The sequence below is a fragment of the Parus major genome, chromosome Z (assembly GCF_001522545.3).
Source record: "Parus major isolate Abel chromosome Z, Parus_major1.1, whole genome shotgun sequence".
Classification (NCBI taxonomy): domain Eukaryota; kingdom Metazoa; phylum Chordata; class Aves; order Passeriformes; family Paridae; genus Parus; species Parus major.
Genome location: NC_031799.1, coordinates 25,267,749 through 25,288,649, shown reverse-complemented (window position 1 = coordinate 25,288,649; position 20,901 = coordinate 25,267,749). Strand labels below are relative to the sequence as shown.

The 20,901-nt window shown below is 39.5% G+C and overlaps 1 protein-coding gene across 1 annotated transcript in view; it reads left to right on the top strand.

Moving 5' to 3' along the window:
• Positions 1-6: 6 nt before the first annotated feature.
• PGM5 (phosphoglucomutase 5) overlaps positions 7-20,901 on the top strand; it is a 68,694-nt gene continuing 47,799 nt past the window's right edge. The window contains exons 1-6 of the mRNA XM_015614946.1: positions 7-273; positions 6,819-6,981; positions 9,475-9,621; positions 13,830-13,955; positions 16,107-16,297; positions 17,191-17,345. Coding sequence (XP_015470432.1) covers positions 13-273; positions 6,819-6,981; positions 9,475-9,621; positions 13,830-13,955; positions 16,107-16,297; positions 17,191-17,345 — 1,043 coding nt within the window. The 5' untranslated portion in view covers positions 7-12. The remainder of the gene's footprint in view (positions 274-6,818; positions 6,982-9,474; positions 9,622-13,829; positions 13,956-16,106; positions 16,298-17,190; positions 17,346-20,901) is intronic.

Genomic DNA, 20,901 nt, shown 5'->3' with positions numbered 1-20,901 from the left:
GCGGCAGCCGCCATGGAGCGGACCCCCATCCCCGTGCTCACCGTGCAGACGGCGCCCTACGAGGACCAGCGCCCGACGGGCGGAGGGGGCCTGCGGCGGCCCACGGCGCTCTTCGAGAGCCAGCGCAACTACCTGCCCAACTTCGTGCAGAGCCTCCTCTCGTCCGTCGACCTCCGCGACCGGCAGGGCTGCACCATGGTGGTGGGCAGCGACGGCAGGTACTTCAGCAAGACGGCCATCGAGATCGTCGTTCAGATGGCCGCGGCCAACGGGGTAAGCTGTCCCCTCAGGCTTCCCGCCCTCCCTCGGCCGCCCCCGCTCCCCTCCCTGGCAGCAGCACCCGCGCTCTGCCTGCTCCAGCGGGAAGCACGGGGCAGAACCTTCTAAAGTCGTCACCCGGACAGCGCTCAAGCCACAGACGGAGCCCGGCGGGACCCGGGTGCGGCTGTGTTTCGGCGCTGTCCGCACCAGGTGCCCGAGCCAGCCCCGCACGTGCCCCCGCCTGCATCCCCTGGGCTGCGCCGCCGCGCCTTGGCGAGGTGCTGGCTCCGTCGGGCTGTGGCGGCGGGGATGGTGGCTACCCCTGCAGACTGCCAGCCGTGCCCTGCTGTTTTCACACCTTGTTATAGGAGGAGGAAGGCATGGGAGCTGAAATATAGCTCTCACTCTGCAGGAGAAGATGTAGCAGAGTTAAAAATAAGTACGCAGGAAACAAAGGTATCAGACAAGCATCTGCTGCTCAGATAAATAATTTTATTAAATAAAATAAAAAATAATTTTAAAAATAATTCAACGAAAATGGTGCTGTTGAAGGAGGAGTTCAGAATTTTACCCACACCTTAGGGAAAATAATAGTTATTTTCTGTGGGTCACTTGCAAACAAATTGCAAAATGCAGGAAGACAGCAGTGGCAACAACCGCTGGTCCGATGGGATACAAATTTTTCTTGTGCAGTTTTGAAAGTAGGAAGGAACTCAGGAAGAAAAAGTTATTCTTTTCCTAGATTCATGCACATTCATGTGTATGTACAGGAGGCTGGAAACACCAGATAATGCAGGCTTGAAGTTCCTACTTCAAACCAGAGCTGGAACTGCTATCTCTGTTATGATGCCTAGTCTGTTCCTCTTGATTTGGCAAAAGGAGTGAAAGTTTCATAGGGAATTCTTTACTGTAGGGAATTTTTTTCAAAAGCTCAGTACTTTAAAGGCAGTCCTTTCGAGAGATCTTTCAATTTTGAAATGAATCTCTATATGTGTTCGAATTTTCACTGCTGATTTGTTGTCATATACAAGACCAGCCAGTCTTGTATGAATGAGTATTTAAAACTCACTTCTGAAACATGTTCTCAACATGCTGATAATATCAAGCAGATGCTGAGTGATGCCTGAGATTTCAGAGACCGTGTTACATACTGTCTACCTAGTGCAAAATCACTGTTCATGTAGGGACTTGGTAGAGGGCAGAGTTTATGTGGCCCAGGGTGTGGGAGGGCTCTGTGGGGGACACTGGTGAAAGTGGGGGCAGTGGCAAGACTAGCACAGTGGTTCCATCTGCAGTGGCAGGGAAGGGAGTGTGCAGGGAGTGAGTGTAGGGCAGAGGAAGTGGGCTGGTGTGTGGGGAGTTTAAAGGAAGATGGGACAGAACACGGAGGAGTGCTGCTCCCTAGCCACATTGCTCTTGTAGCTCTGTGGAGATAGTCTCACTAATGGAATTGTACCTGTTTACCAGGTGGGATAAAGTGCAGCAACAGCTAAAGCAAGAGACCAGCAGCAAGAGCTGCCCTACAGAGGCTGAGGTCCTTGCATGCTGTTAGGAGCTACAAGAAAGGGTTACAGTGACCACGAGGGGCTGAGGGGCTGAATAAATTTGGGATTTAGAAGATCAGGGGTTTCTCAGATAGGTTATGCTGACAAATTTTTCCTGTCAGCCTGCCTCCTTCCTACTGCTTCTGTCACATTCTGGATCTTGCTGGAATAGCTTTCTGACCTCAGGAGATTTCCAGTTCGAGATGATTCCTTGCTGTAATAATGCTTTCCCCTTTCTTAAGTTACTGCAAGTTTCTTAGAAACACAGTTTCTCCCTAATGCTTTCTGAAGCTAATCCCCAAAGTTTTCTGCTCAAAATTTTCAGAAATACCTGAATTCATGTATGATAATCTTGCTAATGACACAGTCCTCGGAAATTCAGCAGCCCAGCTAGTACGGACCTATTGAGAGGGTGTCCCATTTCCATTTTCATGGAAACAGAATGCTCTGTTTCTTCTCTTAACATCTTCACCATGCTCACCCTCACCTCTGTTTCTCTCAAGCACAACATAAATGCATAAGTTTCACATTTACTTAGTTAGTACTATTTGTATGTTTATTTTTTGGCTATTAAAATACACCTTCTGGGAAAATATCTAAATCAGCTTGATAGCATTGTTTAGGGATGTGACATGTAAGTAGGGGGAGAGGAGAAGAAGACTCATGAGAGCAAAGATCTGTCCCTTTGGATGAGGTTAATATAATGAGAAAGCATGTAGCTGGTATCACAGGGAAAGAAGTGAACTGATGTAGGCTGGGTCAGATGAAACGTGGGGAAGGCTTGAAAGTTGCCTTGAAAATGTTCAGCTGCCCTGAGTGCCAGCAGTGCTGATAAACTGAACTTTAATCTCCTTCCTGGAAGACACATACCGAGAGTCATGGCTAGTTGTGCTGGCTGAGTACAAAAATAAAAGGGATTTTCTATTATCATCTGTAAATGGATTGCCCTTTAGAGTTGCTAGGTTCCTCTTGTTCTAACTTGGTGACTCATCCCGCATTCCCCCTGTGCTAACAGCCTAGCACGGCTGGCATAGGCTCCAGTACAAGGAATGAGATGAGGTCCCCTGCTCAGTCAGCTGACAGTGCTTGGCCTGCCTTCTACTCATCCTCGGTGCTGCTGGCTCATGTCCTCCAGCTCGGGGCTGCAGGTACACACACCACAGCTGCAGCCTGCACAGCCTTGCCGTGGTGGCAGCAGCTACAGGCTGGCCCGTGCTCTGCAGCTGCAAGCAGCACATGCTCCACAGCTCCTTCTGTTGAGAGCTGAGGTGGCGGACCAGGGCTGCCCTTCAGTGGGGCACACAGCTGGGATGGTAGCAAACACGTTCGGGTAAGGGGCTGCATGTCATTGGAAGGTGGGGGAACGAGAGGAAGGCCAGACAGAAGTCCTGTACCATTCTGGGTTGCAATAAGCAGTTTGACAAAACGGAGCGGTAGTTTCACCTGTGCCATGCCAGTTGTAGTGTCTGTGAACCTTAATGTCTGGTTCACAGATTCACAGAATTCACAGATCCACAGGAAGTTCCTCTAGGAACTAGATGCAAATATTCCATTAGACCCACCAACTGGATGGGGTGCCTCATTTTTGATGTAAAGTTTAGGATATGTTTAAATGAGAAGCTGTTATTTGTGGGTCTCGGTGGTAGATGAGAAGGCACTGATTCATCTTACACTGAATATGGAAAGTTATGACAACATGCTAGAGTGACTGCAGAGTATTTCTAGTAATGCTGTAGAAGTTTGAGATGGCAGAGAGTTGAGTCTTCTGGTTGTCTCCTATGTAATACCATACTGGTTTTATTTTCCATGGCCTTTCATGCAAATCTTCCCTTCCTCCCTGGGTCTGTGTGATATTTATTTGCTTCTATACTGAGTGTGTGTTCAAACATCTTTAGGGTGCTATAGTAAAACATAGGAAGGCACAGCCCCAAGTTGTTAGGGATGTAATCTGGTTGCTTCATGTTCTTTCAAGTATAATTGACTGAGGCATGTGAGAGATTACTGGGAAAAATAATTTTAAAAAGCATTAAGTGACTCCATGGTAATCAGCTGAATAGTCTGAAAAAGCACAGCTGCAAGCAGTAATACTGCATAAAAGTGTTCTTGTAAAGTACTTTTCAGGGTATTTTATTCTTTCAGCTGTGGCTGTTTGCTGAGGATCTTTGTTTCTGCTGTTGTTACTAAAAGTACAGTGACAAAATAGAACATGGCATAGAGACACAGTGTTATAAGAGATGTTACGTACTTGTGATCTTGTAGCCATGCAAGTTCTTGAATTCCAGGGATAATCTTTCCATGCTATGAAATTGTCCCAAGATTTTCAGAGGGATATTACTGAAACTTTAATTGTGAGTCAGCACGTGGGTACAGTTTGTTTACTGTTTTAGTGCGGATTGTGAGAAGTCAGTAAAAACAGATATTAATTAAATTAATTTAAAAAATAATTAAATGCTAGTTTAGTGTTTGATTCAAAATGAAGAGATTCTGCATCAAGAGAAGACAATCCTTGTGCATTCCTGCCACCGAAATGAAAAAAGCAAAGGAAGATGGATAGCACAGTTACAACTCTAAGGTAGGCACTTCCCTCAGGGAGTTTTGTAGAAGCACTGATGACCTTAATATAAGGTGAAACTTTTTAGTAGTCACTGCAAATAAAATACCAATGTATTACTTATGTAATTTGATTTATAGGGTCCTTAATTTAGAATACTAAATATTGCAGTATTTCTATAGTACAGAAATTAGTATAATAAATAATATTATTTATATTTATAAAGTAGTATAGAAATACTAGCCTCGTGACAAGTGCTTAAGGTAAATCAAATTACTCATATTTGTATTAATACTTGGCATCCAGAAAAATGGGAAAACTGGTTTGTGCAACATCTGCTGAATGGGAAGAAATGAAATACGGTGAAGAGACAGTCCTAAGTAATTTGTAAATTCTGAATAATTTAAGTATTCTACTAACTTTAAAAAATACAGTGTTGTGCATGAAGACAAAAACTTAAAACTCACTACTTTAGGTTTAGGAATACTGAAAATACTGAAAGCCTGCATGCAAGTGTAAATACATTTATACTTGAGTATCTCCAGATGGATTCAGAGTGGTTGTTCTCGAGCATTTTGTAAAATGTTATCGCTGTCACACTCCTTTTGTTTACCCATACACAATACTGTTTTAAGAGCTGGCACCCATTTCTGACAGCTGTATTTGGAAGATTGAGTCATTGTTCTAGCTTTTTGCATGCTTCATAGTTTAAAAAAAGGGAGGGACGATATTCAAAGCAAATAATTACAAGGTTTTGTAAAATCATATTTTTCTTTCCGTGGTAATTTTTTGTTTGTTTCTTCCATGATAATCTTTTGTTTGTAGCTCTCCTGTTTACTAGCAACATATCATAGGCTTCAGAATTATCTTCAAGAACTCTGAAAAGAGAAGCAGGTAGACAAACAATCATTCTTTCTTCAGAGCTTCAGGTGGAATCTCAGATTGAAGAGTGCATTTTCTTCACATTTTTTAAAATTCAAAAGCAGATCCTGTGATTCTTAGTGGAAGAGAAATGGCTAGACATAGTTTGTGATTGGGGAGAATTACCAAAAAAGTAACTTGTGGTAGAAGTTGATAATTTCTTTGTAATCTTAATTTTTAAAATTCAAATAGTTCACAATAGTTCAAAAACAGGTTAATTAAATAATCTCCTAATGCTTTGCTCTTCTGAAATTATTTGGACCCACACTTCTAAGTAACCATTAGGGTCTTCTTGTGAGAGCCCAGAAGAAGGTCATACATATATGAAGGAGCAACTCGTTGTGGACAGGAGCCAGGTAGTGACACCTCCTGTGCTATTGCTTTGCCACACAGACTGTGGAGCTATCAAATCTCCTTCAAACTAGAGAATGAAATCTGAAGTTCAGTTCCCAGTCTGTTTTCAGATAAGAAGTGAGAGGGATTTGGTGTTCTGCCTCCCCTAACTGACCTGCCCCTCCCCTACTGCGCAGTAGTGGTGGTGCTGATGGTGGTTTATTTGATTTTTTTTTTTTTTTTTTATTTTTTTTAATATAGATGGTTTTAAGACTTTCCAGGCTTTGACGATATCTTTCTAAGCTCCATATGCAGCTGCCTCAGTTCTCATCTGTGACACATAACCTCCTTTTCTCCCCTTGGTTTTCTGCGTCTTCCTTTTGTGTTCCCCAGAAATTGGAACTCTCTTGTATTTCTTTGTAAATGCATTTCTTGTTGGCTCCTAGATTATTTATATTAAGATGAAACTGTAGTATCTGCGTAGGGGATGAAGGCATGGTTTTGAAATTGGAACCTTGCAGTGGAACTGCACATAATACCAAGCACATTGAGTCAGTGTTTAATAACACCGCCTGAAAGGTTTTTTTTTTTTTATTTTAAGAATGGTGGGAACTTCCCCTGCTCAGCTGTGTCCTGAGAAACACACCCTGTAGTTTGGAATAGCCAAGGAGTCACTGATAGCTGAAGGAGGAGCAGTGCTTTCTATGGGGCAGGACATCTAGGGCTGTCTAGGCAATGGAAGTGTAACTACAAGAGACTGCAGACCCTAATGTGGAGTGATACTCGTGGTTACACTGAAAGGCTGCTCTGTGAAAGTCAATTCTCTTTCTACTCTCTTTCTGTTAAAGTCCCAGCCCTGCAAATACATCCAGGGTCAACCCTAAACTATACTAATACCTGAGAGGATTTGCTGTTTTGTGGGGTTACCTCCCAAATTTTGGTAGCAGGATGATACCCTAGTGTTATGCTTGGGAGCTTTGAAAATCCTTGTCATTGCTGTGCTCTTTCTTTACTGTCATACCCAAGCCACTGGGGCTAAATGCCAGGTTATGGTGTTTTTTGTCAGTGCTCTCTACAAGAGAGTATGTTTCATACCAAGATTTCACCATTTCTATCCTGTACATATATGCCTATTGTGTGTGTGTTTATATACTAATTTTCAAAAATTAGTACTATTCAGAGTACTTTGGCTTGTTGTTTCCATGTAGATTGGCAGATTGGTTATTGGACAGAATGGGATCTTATCCACACCTGCTGTTTCGTGTATCATCCGAAAGATCAAAGCTGCTGGTGGAATTATTCTAACAGCTAGCCACAGTCCTGGGGGACCTGGAGGAGAATTTGGAGTCAAGTTTGAAGTTGCCAATGGAGGTATTTTTTTTTTTAAAGACACTACAACATTGCATCTTGGTATGCCTGGAAATGGTTTATGAGGATAATTAGCTGTCTGTAACTATGTGTTTTTCATTTGCTTGGTTAAAACTGTTAAGAACATAGGCATCTCTTTTTCTTTCAATAAGTGTATTTGTGTACATGGGTCTGAGAAATAAGCTTTTAATGTTCATTGAGGTATCTTGGGGTAGCTGTAAGATTTCTATAAACAGCAGACTTGCCATCCGATTTTTATAGTCCTTTATGTAGCCATCCAGATTACCATAACAGTTCTGATCCTTTTATAAAGATGCCTATGAGGGAGCTGTGTTTTTCTCATACTTCTGTGTTGCTTGTAAGCAGTATACTTACAGCTTTAAAATAAATTAATAAATAATAAAATAAAAAGACTTATTGTCTTGCATGGAAAAAAGCACTTCCTTATGTTTACCCAGGAAGTAACTGGACTTATCCAGGTAGAGAGTTTTACCATTTTACCATTGCAATTCCACCATTGAATAAGGGAATTTTTATATATAGCTGAAGTCTTTGTTTTCCAAAATTGACAGCTAACACGTGTAGGTATGTTATAGGTTCTGTATATTTTACATTACAGATCTGTGTACACATAACATTATGTGATGGTTGCTGACACCTTGTATACCTCACACATGTAGAGTGCTTTCCATCTGAAAAAATGAAGTGAAAGTGCTTATAAAATGTTTCCTTCCCCATTTTGAAGGTGGGAGAACTTGAGATGGGGTGCTTTCTCCCTTCTCTCTTGTGTAATTGAAAAACGGGCATGGTTAAATGAGTGATTTTATAAACAGAATAGGCTTGAATCCCAGAGAGAATAAAGGGACTGTGTAAGGTCAGCCAGTAAGAAAGCCAGGGTCACAGCACACATATACCAGAGCCAAACTGTTAGATGCATTAGCGCTCTATAAACTTTAAAACACCACATGCATCTAAAATCTGCTTGATAAATGGGTAACAGTTGGTGTGGTGCAGTCTGTCTAGCATGCTTTGCCCTTTTAATGAGAATTCAGAAAGGCATTAAGCTTTATATATGAAAAACTCCTTAAACACAGGTCACAAGGTTTAATTATTTATGTTAATCAGCAGGGCCATGAAGAAAAGTAGCTGGTTTAAGTTCCAGCTGAGAAAATGTGGGTTAAGTATCAGGCAAGGTGCTTGAGCTAATACAGTGTTTAGGCACCCCAGCCTTCCTAGGGAAGGTTATTGTTACTCTATATGCTTGCTCAGTCTATTTTGTAGATCCAGATCAAGCTGAATTGGCTTGTTTCTGTAGCTGTAGAAGAGATTGTAGAGTGGCTCTGTGGGACCTCCTTAGCTGGAAATATCAGTAAACAACATATCCATGTATCAAGAAAGATCTATAGCTAATGGTGTCCTCACCCTTTGGATGGGTTTGGATTAGATGAGTAAGAGGTAATTTTGTAGGCTAAATGATGAATTAAGTAGCTGGTTTTTATTGTATTGATTTGGACCATCTGGTACACTGCATCTGAGATAGAAAACACCAACTTACATGGCAATGCAGGAACGGAAAGTTCACACTGAAAAAGCCTTCAATGACATTTTGGATGAGGAGAGAGAACAACAAAGGGAATTAAAAAAAAAATAAAATTTTAGAGTAGAATTGTAGCTTTATTATCAGCTGTGCAGAGTCAAATAAGCCAGAAAGGACTTGCTGCAATTCACACTCAATTGCAACTCAGGCTCAACCTTTGCACCACATATGGTGTAGTTAATCTAGTAATTTTCGCATCAGGCCTGCAACTTTAATTTAGTTGAGAGTAAATCTGAAAATGAAGCCCATTTTTCAGGCTTTAGCAATGAAACTAACTCACAAGTAAGATGTGTTTTCTGTTTCTGAATGACATAAGCAATCAAGGTCGTAATTGCTAATTGTTGAACAATTAAGATGTTTTGAATTCTAAGAAAGATAAATTTCATTCAGGTACTGGAGGGAAGCTGCAATATAGCCGCACTGTCAGTATGGTAAGATTTCTGAAAATGATATTTTTTTTTCTAATGAAATAATGTGAAGCACCAAGCTATCTGATTTTCACAGGCGTACATTTGCAGAAAGTCCTGTGAAACACCAGAACCTGCTGCTGAAGAACAGGCTTTCCTTTAATAGTTGTGTTGAGATTCCATGCAAATTGAAAAAAGGTAGTCTTTGACCAAAAAGCCCAAACAAATATGACTGTGATTACCTCATCTGTCCTGCTCCTGGATAATAATTGATTAAAATACTCTATGTGAATCAAAATGTTGTGAGTAATGCAGTGTATTTCCATTTTTTATTTTTTGAAGAACATTTTAAACCTGTGTTGTAATGAAAGAACAGACCTTATTTACCATAGTACTTCGTTTTTATTTATTCCATAGTAACTCAGCACTCATTTTTAAAATAGGAAGTCTTTGTTTAAAAGAAATGACCCACCACATTATTTTCTGTTACAGGACCTGCTCCAGACATAGTTTCAGAAAAAATCTATCAAATCAGCAAAACCTTGGAGGAATATGCCATTTGTCCTGATCTCAGAGTTGATTTATCACGCCTAGGAAGACAAGAATTCGATCTGGAGAACAAGTTCAAACCTTTCCGAGGTATCAGTGTGTACTTATACTAAATCCATTAAGTCTAAATATTTGTATTGCAGCAGAATTATAACAAGTAATTATATAAGCAGGACTTCAGTTCTTCAAGATGCTTTACCAAAAGTTATCAAAATACAAGGTGTTATAGGATCAGAATGTTTTGTGGTGGAAAGTACCTTCAGGATCATCTTGTTCCAACCCTGCTGTCATGGTCAGGGAGACCTTTCATTAGACGAGGTTGCTCAGAGCCCCGTCCAGCCTGGCCTTGAACACTTCCAGGGATGGGATATCCCCAGCTTCTCTGGGCAACCTGTTCAAGTACCTCAGCACCCTAACCATAAAGAATTTTTTTCCTAAAATCTAATCTAAATCTCTTCTCCTTCAGTTTAAAACCCTTCCTCCTTATCATAACTCTATTTGCCTGTTTTGAAATTCTTTTTATAAGAATTTCCTTATACTAAAAGACAGCTATAAGGCTCTTTTGAGCGTTCTCCATGCTGAACTATCCCAGATCTCTCAGCCTGTCCTCACAGGAGAGGTTTTCCATCCTTCTGATCATCTTTGTGGCACTACCTTGGGCCTGCTCCAACAGGTCCATGTCTTTTTGGTACTGAGAACATGAGAGCTGGATGCAGCCCTGCAGGTGGGGTCTCAGCAGAGCAGAGGGGCAGAATCCCCTCCCTTGCCCCGCTGCCCACACTGCTCTAGATGCAGCCCAGGACACGTTTGTCTCTCTGGTCTGTGGGTCATGCCTTTTCATTCCCAATAACCCCCAAGTCCTTCTCTGCAGGACTGCTCTCAATGAGTTCTTTACTCAATGAGTTTGTACCTGTGTCTGGAACTGCCCTAACCCAGGTGCAGCACTTTGTGCTTGGAGTTGTTGAACTTCATGAGATTCTCATAGATCCACTGCTCAAGCTTGTCCAGGTCCCTCTGGATGGCATCCCTTCCTTCTGTTGTGTCAGCTGCTCAGCTTTGTTATCTGCAGACCTCCTGAGGGAGCACTCAATGTCACTGTTGATGTCATTCATAAAGATACTAACAGGCACTGACTGGTCCCAAGACAGTCCCAAGAAGGTCCCAAGACAGACCCCTGGGGGAACCCACTCCTCACTGGCCTCCACCTGAACACAGAATCATTGACCGCAACACTCTTTCTGTGTACATCCAGCAAAGTCCTTTTCCACTGAGTAGTCCATCCATCAGATCCGTGTCTCTCCAATTAGGAGATAACATGTCATGCATACAGTGTCAAAGACATTAAGGAAGGCTAGGTGAATGGCACTGGTCTGTCATATATCATCTGAAAAATCAAAGCAGCTGCTGGAATGATTCTAACAGCTAGACACCATCCCAGAAAACCTGGAGGAGAGACTGCAGTGAAGTTTGAGGTTTCCAGTGGAGGTGGGGTTTGGGTTTTTTTAAATAAAGCAATAGGTCTCATCAAGAGACTCTCCATGTCAGGTGGCCTGTAGTAGACGCCCAACCACAAAGAGTCCTATGTTGATCTGCTTCTTGATTTTCACACGCAGGGTCTCAGTCTGTTCATGGCTGTTATCAAGCTCTTCACAATCTGACTTTTCCTTAATATTAAGCACAACACCCCCACCCCTCCTATCTGTCTGAAAAAACCAGCCTGTCTCTTCTGAAAAGCCCCCAGCTGCAGTGCTCCAGTCATGTAACTCATCCCACCATGTTTCTGTGACAGCAGTTAGGTCGTAGTTTTCTAACTGCACCATGGTTTCTAACTCCTTTTGCATCTGTCCAGTGCTGTGTGCATTTATAGATAAGTGTTATATTTGTTTTGCACTTTAGGAGTCTGGGTTACAGACTTAAAAGTGCATCAGACCTCATCTTTCAGCCAAGTATCTTTGCCAAATTTATGCTTGCTAGTAGTTAAACATCAAACACAAACCTTTTTGGTCTAGGAATGTCTTGGTTATTGAAGTCTAATTGACAAAAGATTAAGTGAGACTCTCAGTTTATTAATTTTTGCTCACACTTTCTAAAAAGTTGTGGGATTTGTACATCCAATGACTCAAAATGTAAAGGGATTGCTTAAGCACATGTTTAATTTTAGGCATAGTGAATACTTTTATGCTTACAATTGATTTAAAATTATCTTACACAGCTGTTTTCTGGAAGAAGTCAAAAACAAATTAAGGAGTCCTGACATGTATTTCAAACTTTATGTATATTCCATATATTTCAAATACTCTAAAACTCTGTGGCCTCAAGAACTTTTCCACATTCCTAACTCCCTGGAATTAAAGTAATTTTGTTTTCCACCCAAACTTCACATTTTGACATAATTTAAATTTTGAGAAATAAATTTTTTCTTTTAAAAATGTTCTTAAATTTTTATTTCACTGGAGTGTTTTATTTTACTGCAAATAAGATGTTTGGCTTTTTTAGGCAAACAAAAAGCAAAGAGAATTCAACTCCAGGACCACTCTGGAATCAGAGAATTGGTACAGTATTAAATTCTCATTTTCAAACAGTTTAATCATTCCAAATAGTATTTTTTAAATGAAAATGAGGTACTCCTCCCCCCAGATATGTATAAAAGTGCATACAATTAGCAGCAGTTTTTCTGTATTTTAAAAAAACTACACCAAAAAATAATTTCCAAACACATCTTCCAAGAATGCATCAACTTGAGACAGTAGAGCTACCTTACTGAAGCAATGCAGTTGGCTTATAAAGGCATGAATAAATACAGTTTACACAGATTTGAGTGCAGATTGAAGGTGCAGAAAGAATGAAAATAATCTAAAAAGTAATTTAAGATACTATCCAATGTTTTTGAAACTTCTACTTTTTCTTCAGTTGTATGAACTAGCTCCTGTGAATCAGAGCTACAGAGGTGTTGGAACAACTGAGGTTGTGTTTGCAGGACTTAAAATAATTTTTAAGCTTTAATCCTTCATGTGCTTTATCTTCACATGTGTGAGCAGCTCCACCAGAGTTGCTGCATTTGTTCATATGTGTAAAGCTCAGGGGCTACTAAAATGCTGTTAGGAGCAGAGCATAGAGAATATGAAATAACATAATCTTGGTGAGTGTTTAAAACTTTCAGAATATACCATAGAATTGACTCTTTCTTAAGTAGGTTTTATGGGTTGTTTTTCAGTCTTGAGAACTCTTTTTTCTTTCTTCAAACATATTGAAGAAATCTATTCTCCGTGTTCTTCTCAGGCTCAAAAAACATCTGTATCATTTTCATGTTACTCTAAAGAAGAGCATTAGTGTGAGATCAGTGTTTCTCTGCAAAATTGGATGAGAGTCTAAGTATGATTTACGTATATTTACAATATAAATACAATCTAATACAATATAGGTTAAAATATTTACAATTTACCTTATAAGTAAGGTATTTCAAGATACTTATTTAACTGGATGAAAAGACATTTGTATAACATATGCTTTTTAATTTAATCAGAAAAAGTAATTAATTGCAAGATGACTGAGAAGCATGGCTTCCGACAGTTGTTTGGTTACTGCTTTCATTATGACAGACTTATTTTCATTAATTCATTTTTGTTTAATGTTTTACATCCAAAAGAACTGGAAAGATTGTAGTGCTCTGCTTTTGTGAATTTAAATTTCAAGTTATCAAGACCTTAGCAAAAAAAAGATGTAATCTGAGCCTAGCTTTCTTAAATCAATGAGCTCTACAATTCAAAAGTATAGTTTATTGTCCATCTACAGCAACCTGAATACAGGTCCTCCTGGTACCAAAATTTAGAATAGGTTGTATGTCTCTCCTGAAGGAATGATGCAGATAGACAGTGCTGTCAGATAAAAGAATAGAATCTCTGGTGTCAGAATTGTTCTGAATATCTTTTTCCTCTGAGAATAAACCTATTTAGCTTGCAAAGTTTTTCAGTGGTTTAGTGAATGATCTATAGTTTACTTTGATGTAACATACAATCATTAATGCCTTCACTGAAACAGAAGCTGTCAACTTACATTATCTCTGCAGTCTTTTGGCAGGCAAAACTGCTGATCTTTTCAAGGCTTAAAGCTTGACAGTAGCCACACTGAAGGCAGAGGGAGCCGTAGACTTTTCTGCTGTTTACTTCTAAGCAAAGCCATGTCATATAGGCATTGTGTGCTCTGACTTTAGTTCAGCTGGGTGGAAGAGAGCTGGAAGAAATAACTTTGCTTGGGTGAACTGTAGTAATTTCTTTTTTTTTTCTGTGTGATTTTTCTAGTGGAAATTGTGGATTCTGTGGAAATCTACCTCAATCTCCTTCGAAGTATTTTTGACTTCAATGCCATCAGAAATTTGCTGACTGGACCTAATCAGATTAAAATAAGGATTGATGCCATGAATGGAGGTAGGAACATGAGTGTATTGAGACAAAACTGTAGGTACACTGAAATAGCTTCCCAAAAAAAGTTGTACACTGCAATGGTTTCCAAATAACAATACATAAATGTTGGACTTTTATGTAGTAGAAGTTAAGGCTAGTAAGAAAGGATTTGAACCTTACACTACCAACAAAGCAATTTTAATGACGGGTTAGATTTCTTACTAGGCGAAGAGGTTTTATCTTACTTGATAAATAAGTAAATACATATGTTTCCAATAAAAGTTTTCTTTCTGCATTTGGAAGCAAGCAGGATGAGGTAATCTTGCCATGACAGGGTGATGAGGTATATTACAGTGTCCAGTGACTAAGGAGGTTACAAGGCAGTCTCTACTAAGAGGAAATGATAAATGGTATAAAACTAGTTAAGTCTGAATAGATAAATTAAAGAGTTAGCTGAGACCTCTGTCTCACTAATGTTAAAAGTGAACAAATTTCATAGTACTGTGGACAAGTTGAAATTGTCATGGAAGACTGCAAGGGGATCAGTGGTGTGCTGATACTAAAAAAATATAAGCTGTATCACTTGGAGAAACACAGACCAGGATAAGATCTATTTTAGGCTACATTATGAATATATAAATAAGGATTTCTGCAGATGAGTGGAAGGGTTGGAGTGCAAGTAAGACTGTTCAACATTATCTTACAGAAAACAGATTAAATCCAGCAAACCAGGTTTCATTCTTCAATGGGATTACAAAAACAGACCCATAAAAGGAGCTAGACAGACTTAGAAAACTTCTGTAAAGCATTTTACCTCATACAGTGTGATAATTGGTGTTTGAAGTACCATGGTGAGTTCACAGTCATTGTGAACGTACAATTCACTGTGGCCAAGGATTGTAGTCTGCATCCAAGCAGTGTTCTTCATCCAGCCCAGTTTTGCTAGGCTGTGTCAAAAGGGCAGATGGTGTCCTTGAGCAATGCAGAGGGAACAGTGAGGAAGGCACTGCCTCTTGCCATCTACTATACTGGAGAGAATATTACTGAAATACTTAGGAGCTCTTATGTTCAGGTCTGTTACTGACTGTTAAGAATTTTTTACATGTTGTCAAAAACGTGCATAGTCTGTCATAGGGTTGGAAAAACTGATGCATCACAAACATTTTAAAGGACTTAGTTTGTTTACTTTATTTGCAAGGTGGCAGAATTGGCTTCATGACCATGCATTTTGGTGGAGAGATGGTTATCTATAATTTAAAGCACATGTAGATTAAGTGTATACAAATGGAATGTATTTTCATGGCTGTACACACTGGTACTGGTAACACTGGCAGAAAAAAGAGTAATTTGACAGGAGTCCAATTTAGATAAGAACCTGAATCATGGTATATTTTACAGTATTAACATCTACATTTTCAGGAAGTTTATCTCACACAGTTTTACCTCAGGTCTCAGCTGCTCCAGTTAGCAAGATATGGGAGTAAGAAAGGAGGAGATAGCAGTTACTCATGCATGTTTTACCTCTGAGTGACCTGTTCACACCTGCGTAAGGGATGCAGAGTGCTCAGGTAGTGACCATTTAGTCACCAAATACATGTAATAATTACGGTATATAACAGCATAGGGTTTTAGTTGGTCATATCCTTAACAAAATAAAGAAGTATTTTGGAGTTAGTTTTGAGAAAATTTTAATTTATTCTCTGCCTGGTAGCAACTAAAATGTAGTAAAATCCTTGGGTGGACAAATCTATTGCAATTTTCACATGAATTGGAATCTAAAGGTAGGTGTATTTCTTGTATGTATTCACCTACTGTTTACTTTCCTTGCTACTACGTTATTTAGACACATAGAATAGCATTTTATTTATATTCTAGTGAGAAAAACTCCTTTATGTGTATGATAATTTCTTTACTTAATAATGGGTAAAAAAAACCTCAGAAATCTTTCACCATTGTCATTTTCATGTTGAATTGATTATTTTCGTACTGATTAATTATTTACTTTGAGGACAGTCACATACTCCTCTGTGAAATAATAGTTTTGGGGGTTGTTGCAAGGACAGATGTATAGAATTGGTGAAAGTATGTTTTGTATGCAATGTCCACAGTGCTGTGAAAAATTTGAATGTCAAGCATACGCTTTTGTGATTGCATGGCAGATTTCTGTTTTCACAGTTATGGGACCCTATGTGAGAAGAATCTTGTGTGATGAATTGGGAGCTCCTGCAAATTCTGCCATCAACTGTATTCCTCTGGAGGATTTTGGTGGACAGCCTCCTGATCCAAATTTAACATATGCAACTGCCTTGCTGGAGGCTATGAAAGGTGGCGAGTATGGATTTGGAGCTGCTTTTGATGCTGATGGAGTAAGTATTTATATCTGTCTTGAGGTTCCACATTAATTGTTGTTTTGTCTGGGGTCAGATATGTGACGTGTAATATAATTTATCTGCTTTTCAGTAACCCATTGAAGCAGAAAGTGGTATTACTTTCAGATACAGATGGTAACATTTGCAACCCATAAATCAGACACATATGTTGTAATTTTTCTCTGCAGATGACTGCAAATCAAGCAGAATTTGAAGTCAGGATGAGAATTACTTAAATAGGGGGCTGGTTATGTCTTGTGCTGGTGTAACACTTTTTTCCCTGGCTAGGAGCAGACAGCATATATATAATACAGACTTGTCACAGTAAACAGTAACAACATTAAGTCCTTTTTTGGTTAGCATCATGAATTAAGGGATTTTTAGCTAAATAAAGCACTGAATCATAATCTCTGTTTATTTTAATGTTTTAATGTCATATTATCAGCATAATAAAAAACTATGTATTACAAAAGAACTTTCTCCCCTGGCAAGGTGGGAGAAAGATTAAAAGGTTCTGAAGAACAAAAGCTGTTTTCTATTCTCAGTAAACACAAAACGCACTCCTACTCCCATCACAGTGCGTGTCATTGGCAAAAAAGATTCTCCTACACAAGCATTCTCTTGGCAGAGCTACTGAAGTGACATGTAGGAGGCAGAAGCTATAATCTGATCTGGAGCTTTGATTTGCAAGGCAGGAGGGAGTGATGGTGTGATAGTGAAATTATAAACCTTCCAGGATGATGCCAGTAAATTTTTCTGCCCATAAAGGGATGTGAGTAACCCAAAACCTGTCCTTTTTCTCTCTACCTCCACTTGATCTATGAAAAGAAATTAGGTGTCCTCAATACATGGAGTTTAGGATGCTATTTTAAATTTCTTTTCTTCTCCAGGACCGCTACATGATCCTTGGCCAAAATGGTTTCTTTGTTAATGCATCAGATTCACTGGCTATAATTGCTGCCAATCTGTCTTGCATTCCATACTTCTGTCAGATGGGTGTCCGAGGATTTGGCAGAAGCATGCCTACCAGCACAGCTCTGGACAAGTAAGATGAAATATTTATTTGTATCACCTTGGTCATTACATTAATTAGCTCTACTTTTTATTACATAGCAATTCCAAAATTGAAGTCTTTTGATAAGTGCTTCTGATTTCCCAATCTTTATGTGCTTTATTTTTCAAACTGGTTTTGACAAGATTTTGGTTTTACATAGACTAATTTTTCTCATTTTTACTTGCATTAAAAGAATTTATTTCAGTCTGGAAAAAAGTAAATTGGTAAATCTCATGTACAGATATTTGACTGTATTTTTCCAAAAAAACTTTATTCTTTTTATTAGTAAATAATGGTTTACAGCCTAATCTGGCAGCCCTTTTAATGAAAGTCATGTAAGTTTTAAAAATATAAAGTAATAATTCAGTATTAAACAAGTATTCAAAAGATCAGAACCTTTCCCAAACTGATGAAATGTGAGCATTTTGTGTTAGCAGCTGAATTTTTAACAAATTTCATCCAGGCCTGAATTTTCTGTAAATATCAAGACAAGGTGATTACATTTTATTGCATTAATATATTCTGTTCATTGGCTAAATCAGTTGTGTCTCAGTATTCATCTGGCTGCATAGCTTTACTATGACAAGAGTGATCTGCTGCTTCCCTTAAATGTGTATCATCAGGAAACAGTAATTATAAAGTGAAATGCAGGTTGTGTGGAAAGGTTGGCTGTTGTATTTACAGTTTGCCTATTCAGGAAGTTTTGAAATGTTACTAAATTCAGAGATTGCAGCTCCCTCTAATGATTGACAGGGTCTTTGGAAATATATTCCTTACTTGTGGGTAGATAGTTTAGTTTAAAAAATACTGTTAGGTCGTGTTTGATGTGTTTTGTTTATTCTGTTCAGCAGTCCAAAAATCTCATTATTTTTATACTGAAATACGATATAAAATGAGTAGAGTTCATTTGGTATATAAACACCATATCTGCATTTCTGTAAGTACTGAAGAAACAATGGCATTTAAATATGTTTTTCTGTCTTCTTTTCATAAAGTTTGATAAGTGTGTCAGAAAGCATGAGCTCAAGTCCCCTTCAATAACACTGTGACTGTTTGAATTACATTCTTTGTGATGTTTACTTGACCTTCTGGAGCAAAGATCATCTCATGCTGGTTACTGCCTTATTTAGTTTTGTGGAGCTGAGCCTGATGATTAAATAAAACTGAGCAACTGATAATGATGGAAGGGTATAGGTATTTTCCCTTCCATTCTTACAGACATTTATTGTTATGATGTTTTCGGTCTGTATCCAGGACACTTGATTTATTTCTTTTTTATTTTGTTTTGTAGTTCTCCTTGTTTTCTTCAAGACTTATGAGTTATATGTTGTCATGTAATTCAGTGTAGATCATGCAGTTTGCACACAGATCGTGTGTTTCCGAACCCCCTGCCATGGGCAGGGATATCTTCCACTAGTTGTGCAACTTGGGTAATGAGGCTGGAGTACTGTGGCTGGTAAGGATTGAGGTAAAACTGCCACTGAGTTCCTCAGCCTTCTTCTTGTCCTCTCTAACCAGGTCTCTTGTTTCTTTCTGGAGAGTCCACAATTTTCTTAGTCTTCCCTTTATCACCAATGTACTTATAAAAACGATTCTTGCTGCTTTTGTCATGCCTGGCCAGATTTAATTCTATCAGGGCTTTAGCTTTCCTAGCCTTATCCCCGGCTGCTTGGACAATTCATCTGTATTCCTCACAGGCAACCTCACCAGTACCAGTTCTACCCTCTCTGGACTTTTTTCTTGTGTTTAAGTTTGTCTAGAAACAACTTGTTCATTCAGAGGCTCCCTGGTGTTTTTACATTCCTTCTTCTTTGTTGGGCTGCATCTCTGTCAAGCTTGTAGGACGTGATGCTTGAATGTTACCCAGCTTTCTTGGGCCCTTCTTTCCTCCTGGGCTTTGTCCCATGGCACTCTATTGCGCAGATCCTTGAAGAGACCAAAGCCTGCTCTCCTGAAGTCCAGGGTAGTGAGCTTGCTGTGTGCTCTCCTCACAGCCCTGAGGATCTTGCATTTTGCCATTTCATGGTCACTGCACATCACATTCCACACCAGCTCCTCACTGTGGTGAGATCAAGGTTCTACTTAGGATGTCTTCTTCTTAGCTCCTCTGTTACTTGAAGAAAAAGAATTTCATCCATGCTCTCCAGGAACTTCCTTGGTTGCAAGTGCCCCACTGTATTGTCCCTTCAACAGATACCAGGGTGATTGAAAGCCCCCATGAGCACCAGGGCTTATGAATGTGAGGCTGCTCCTGTCTGTTTGTAGAGGGCTTTATACATTTGGTCTTCATGGTCAGGTGGCGTGTTGCAGACCATCACTGTAATGCCTCCTGTCACTGCTCTCCTTTTAATCCTGGCCCATAAGCTCTGTGTAGCTCTTTATGTGTCCCTGACTGGTGTGTGTGGGCTGACTGCATGGATTAGAATGCTGTTAAGAAGTATCATAGACACCTTCCTTGGAGGTTCACTGAGCTTTGGCCTGCTTCTGAACCTCAGAAATAACAGTGGCTTCCTCTGGGAGAACTGGATCAATTCCTGTCCTCTGCCTTCTGAGGTCACAGAAGTCTTTCCTGAAGTCTGTGCTAGACAGTGAATAAAAATCATCTCTTTTTATGATGTGTCCATATTGCCTGGCCACAGTTTAGCCTAAATAATTAAACTGGAGCTTTTCCTTAGCTCTGTTAAAGAAAAACCAACATGACAACAACTTAAGGATTTAGAAAATCTGTTCCTTTTTCACTTGTGTGCATGGTGTGTTGCTTAAGACATTTTGAAAGGGCATTGTTAAACTTAAAAAAGAAGGAAGCAATAATCCAAAGGACCCTAAGTGTTGCTTAGGAATATGGCATTAGCAAATGGAGCAGTGAATACAAGAGAATTCACTCAAAATATTTAACCAGTGTTACATGTGTTTGCTTGAAGTGACTGCTGAAATACACTAGTACGTACTGTAGGGAGAGGATAACACTTCACAGGAAACATCTGGTTTAATATGCTCCAACATCAACAGGATTGTGGCAGTATGTCTCCAGGCTTCAATTCTCTGGCAATATGTACCCTTAGGCTGGTGTTCCTTTTGTTTTGGGGAATGTGAACCTGTGTTCCCTGTTCAAAAATCTATTCTTGTTTCATATCCTTGTATTCTGATTTATCTGATGCCTGCATAACAGGAAAGGAAATTAAATACTGAGATGTTAGCTAACAGTGGACAAAATGAGAATCACAAGGGTGAATAAAAATTGTTTCTGTAGGAAATGCAAAGTTGGGTGTGTGTATAAAATAGAAGTCAAGATGGCACTGAAGAAAAGGGTTACTGAGAGGATACTACTGTTACTTGCATCATCTGAAAGCCAGGTTCTTTCAACAGCATGTAGGTGCTGTATTTATAGTTAGCCTGGGCAATGCTAAGCACCATACTGTGCTGTACCCTGCCACTTTACATCTGGGAGCCTATCTCTTAATGCAACTTTGACATATTAGTGTTCTGTCTGCTAACTGTCTGTTTATTGTCTGGTCATCTAGAGATGCTTTTAAGGAAGGCTGCAGTG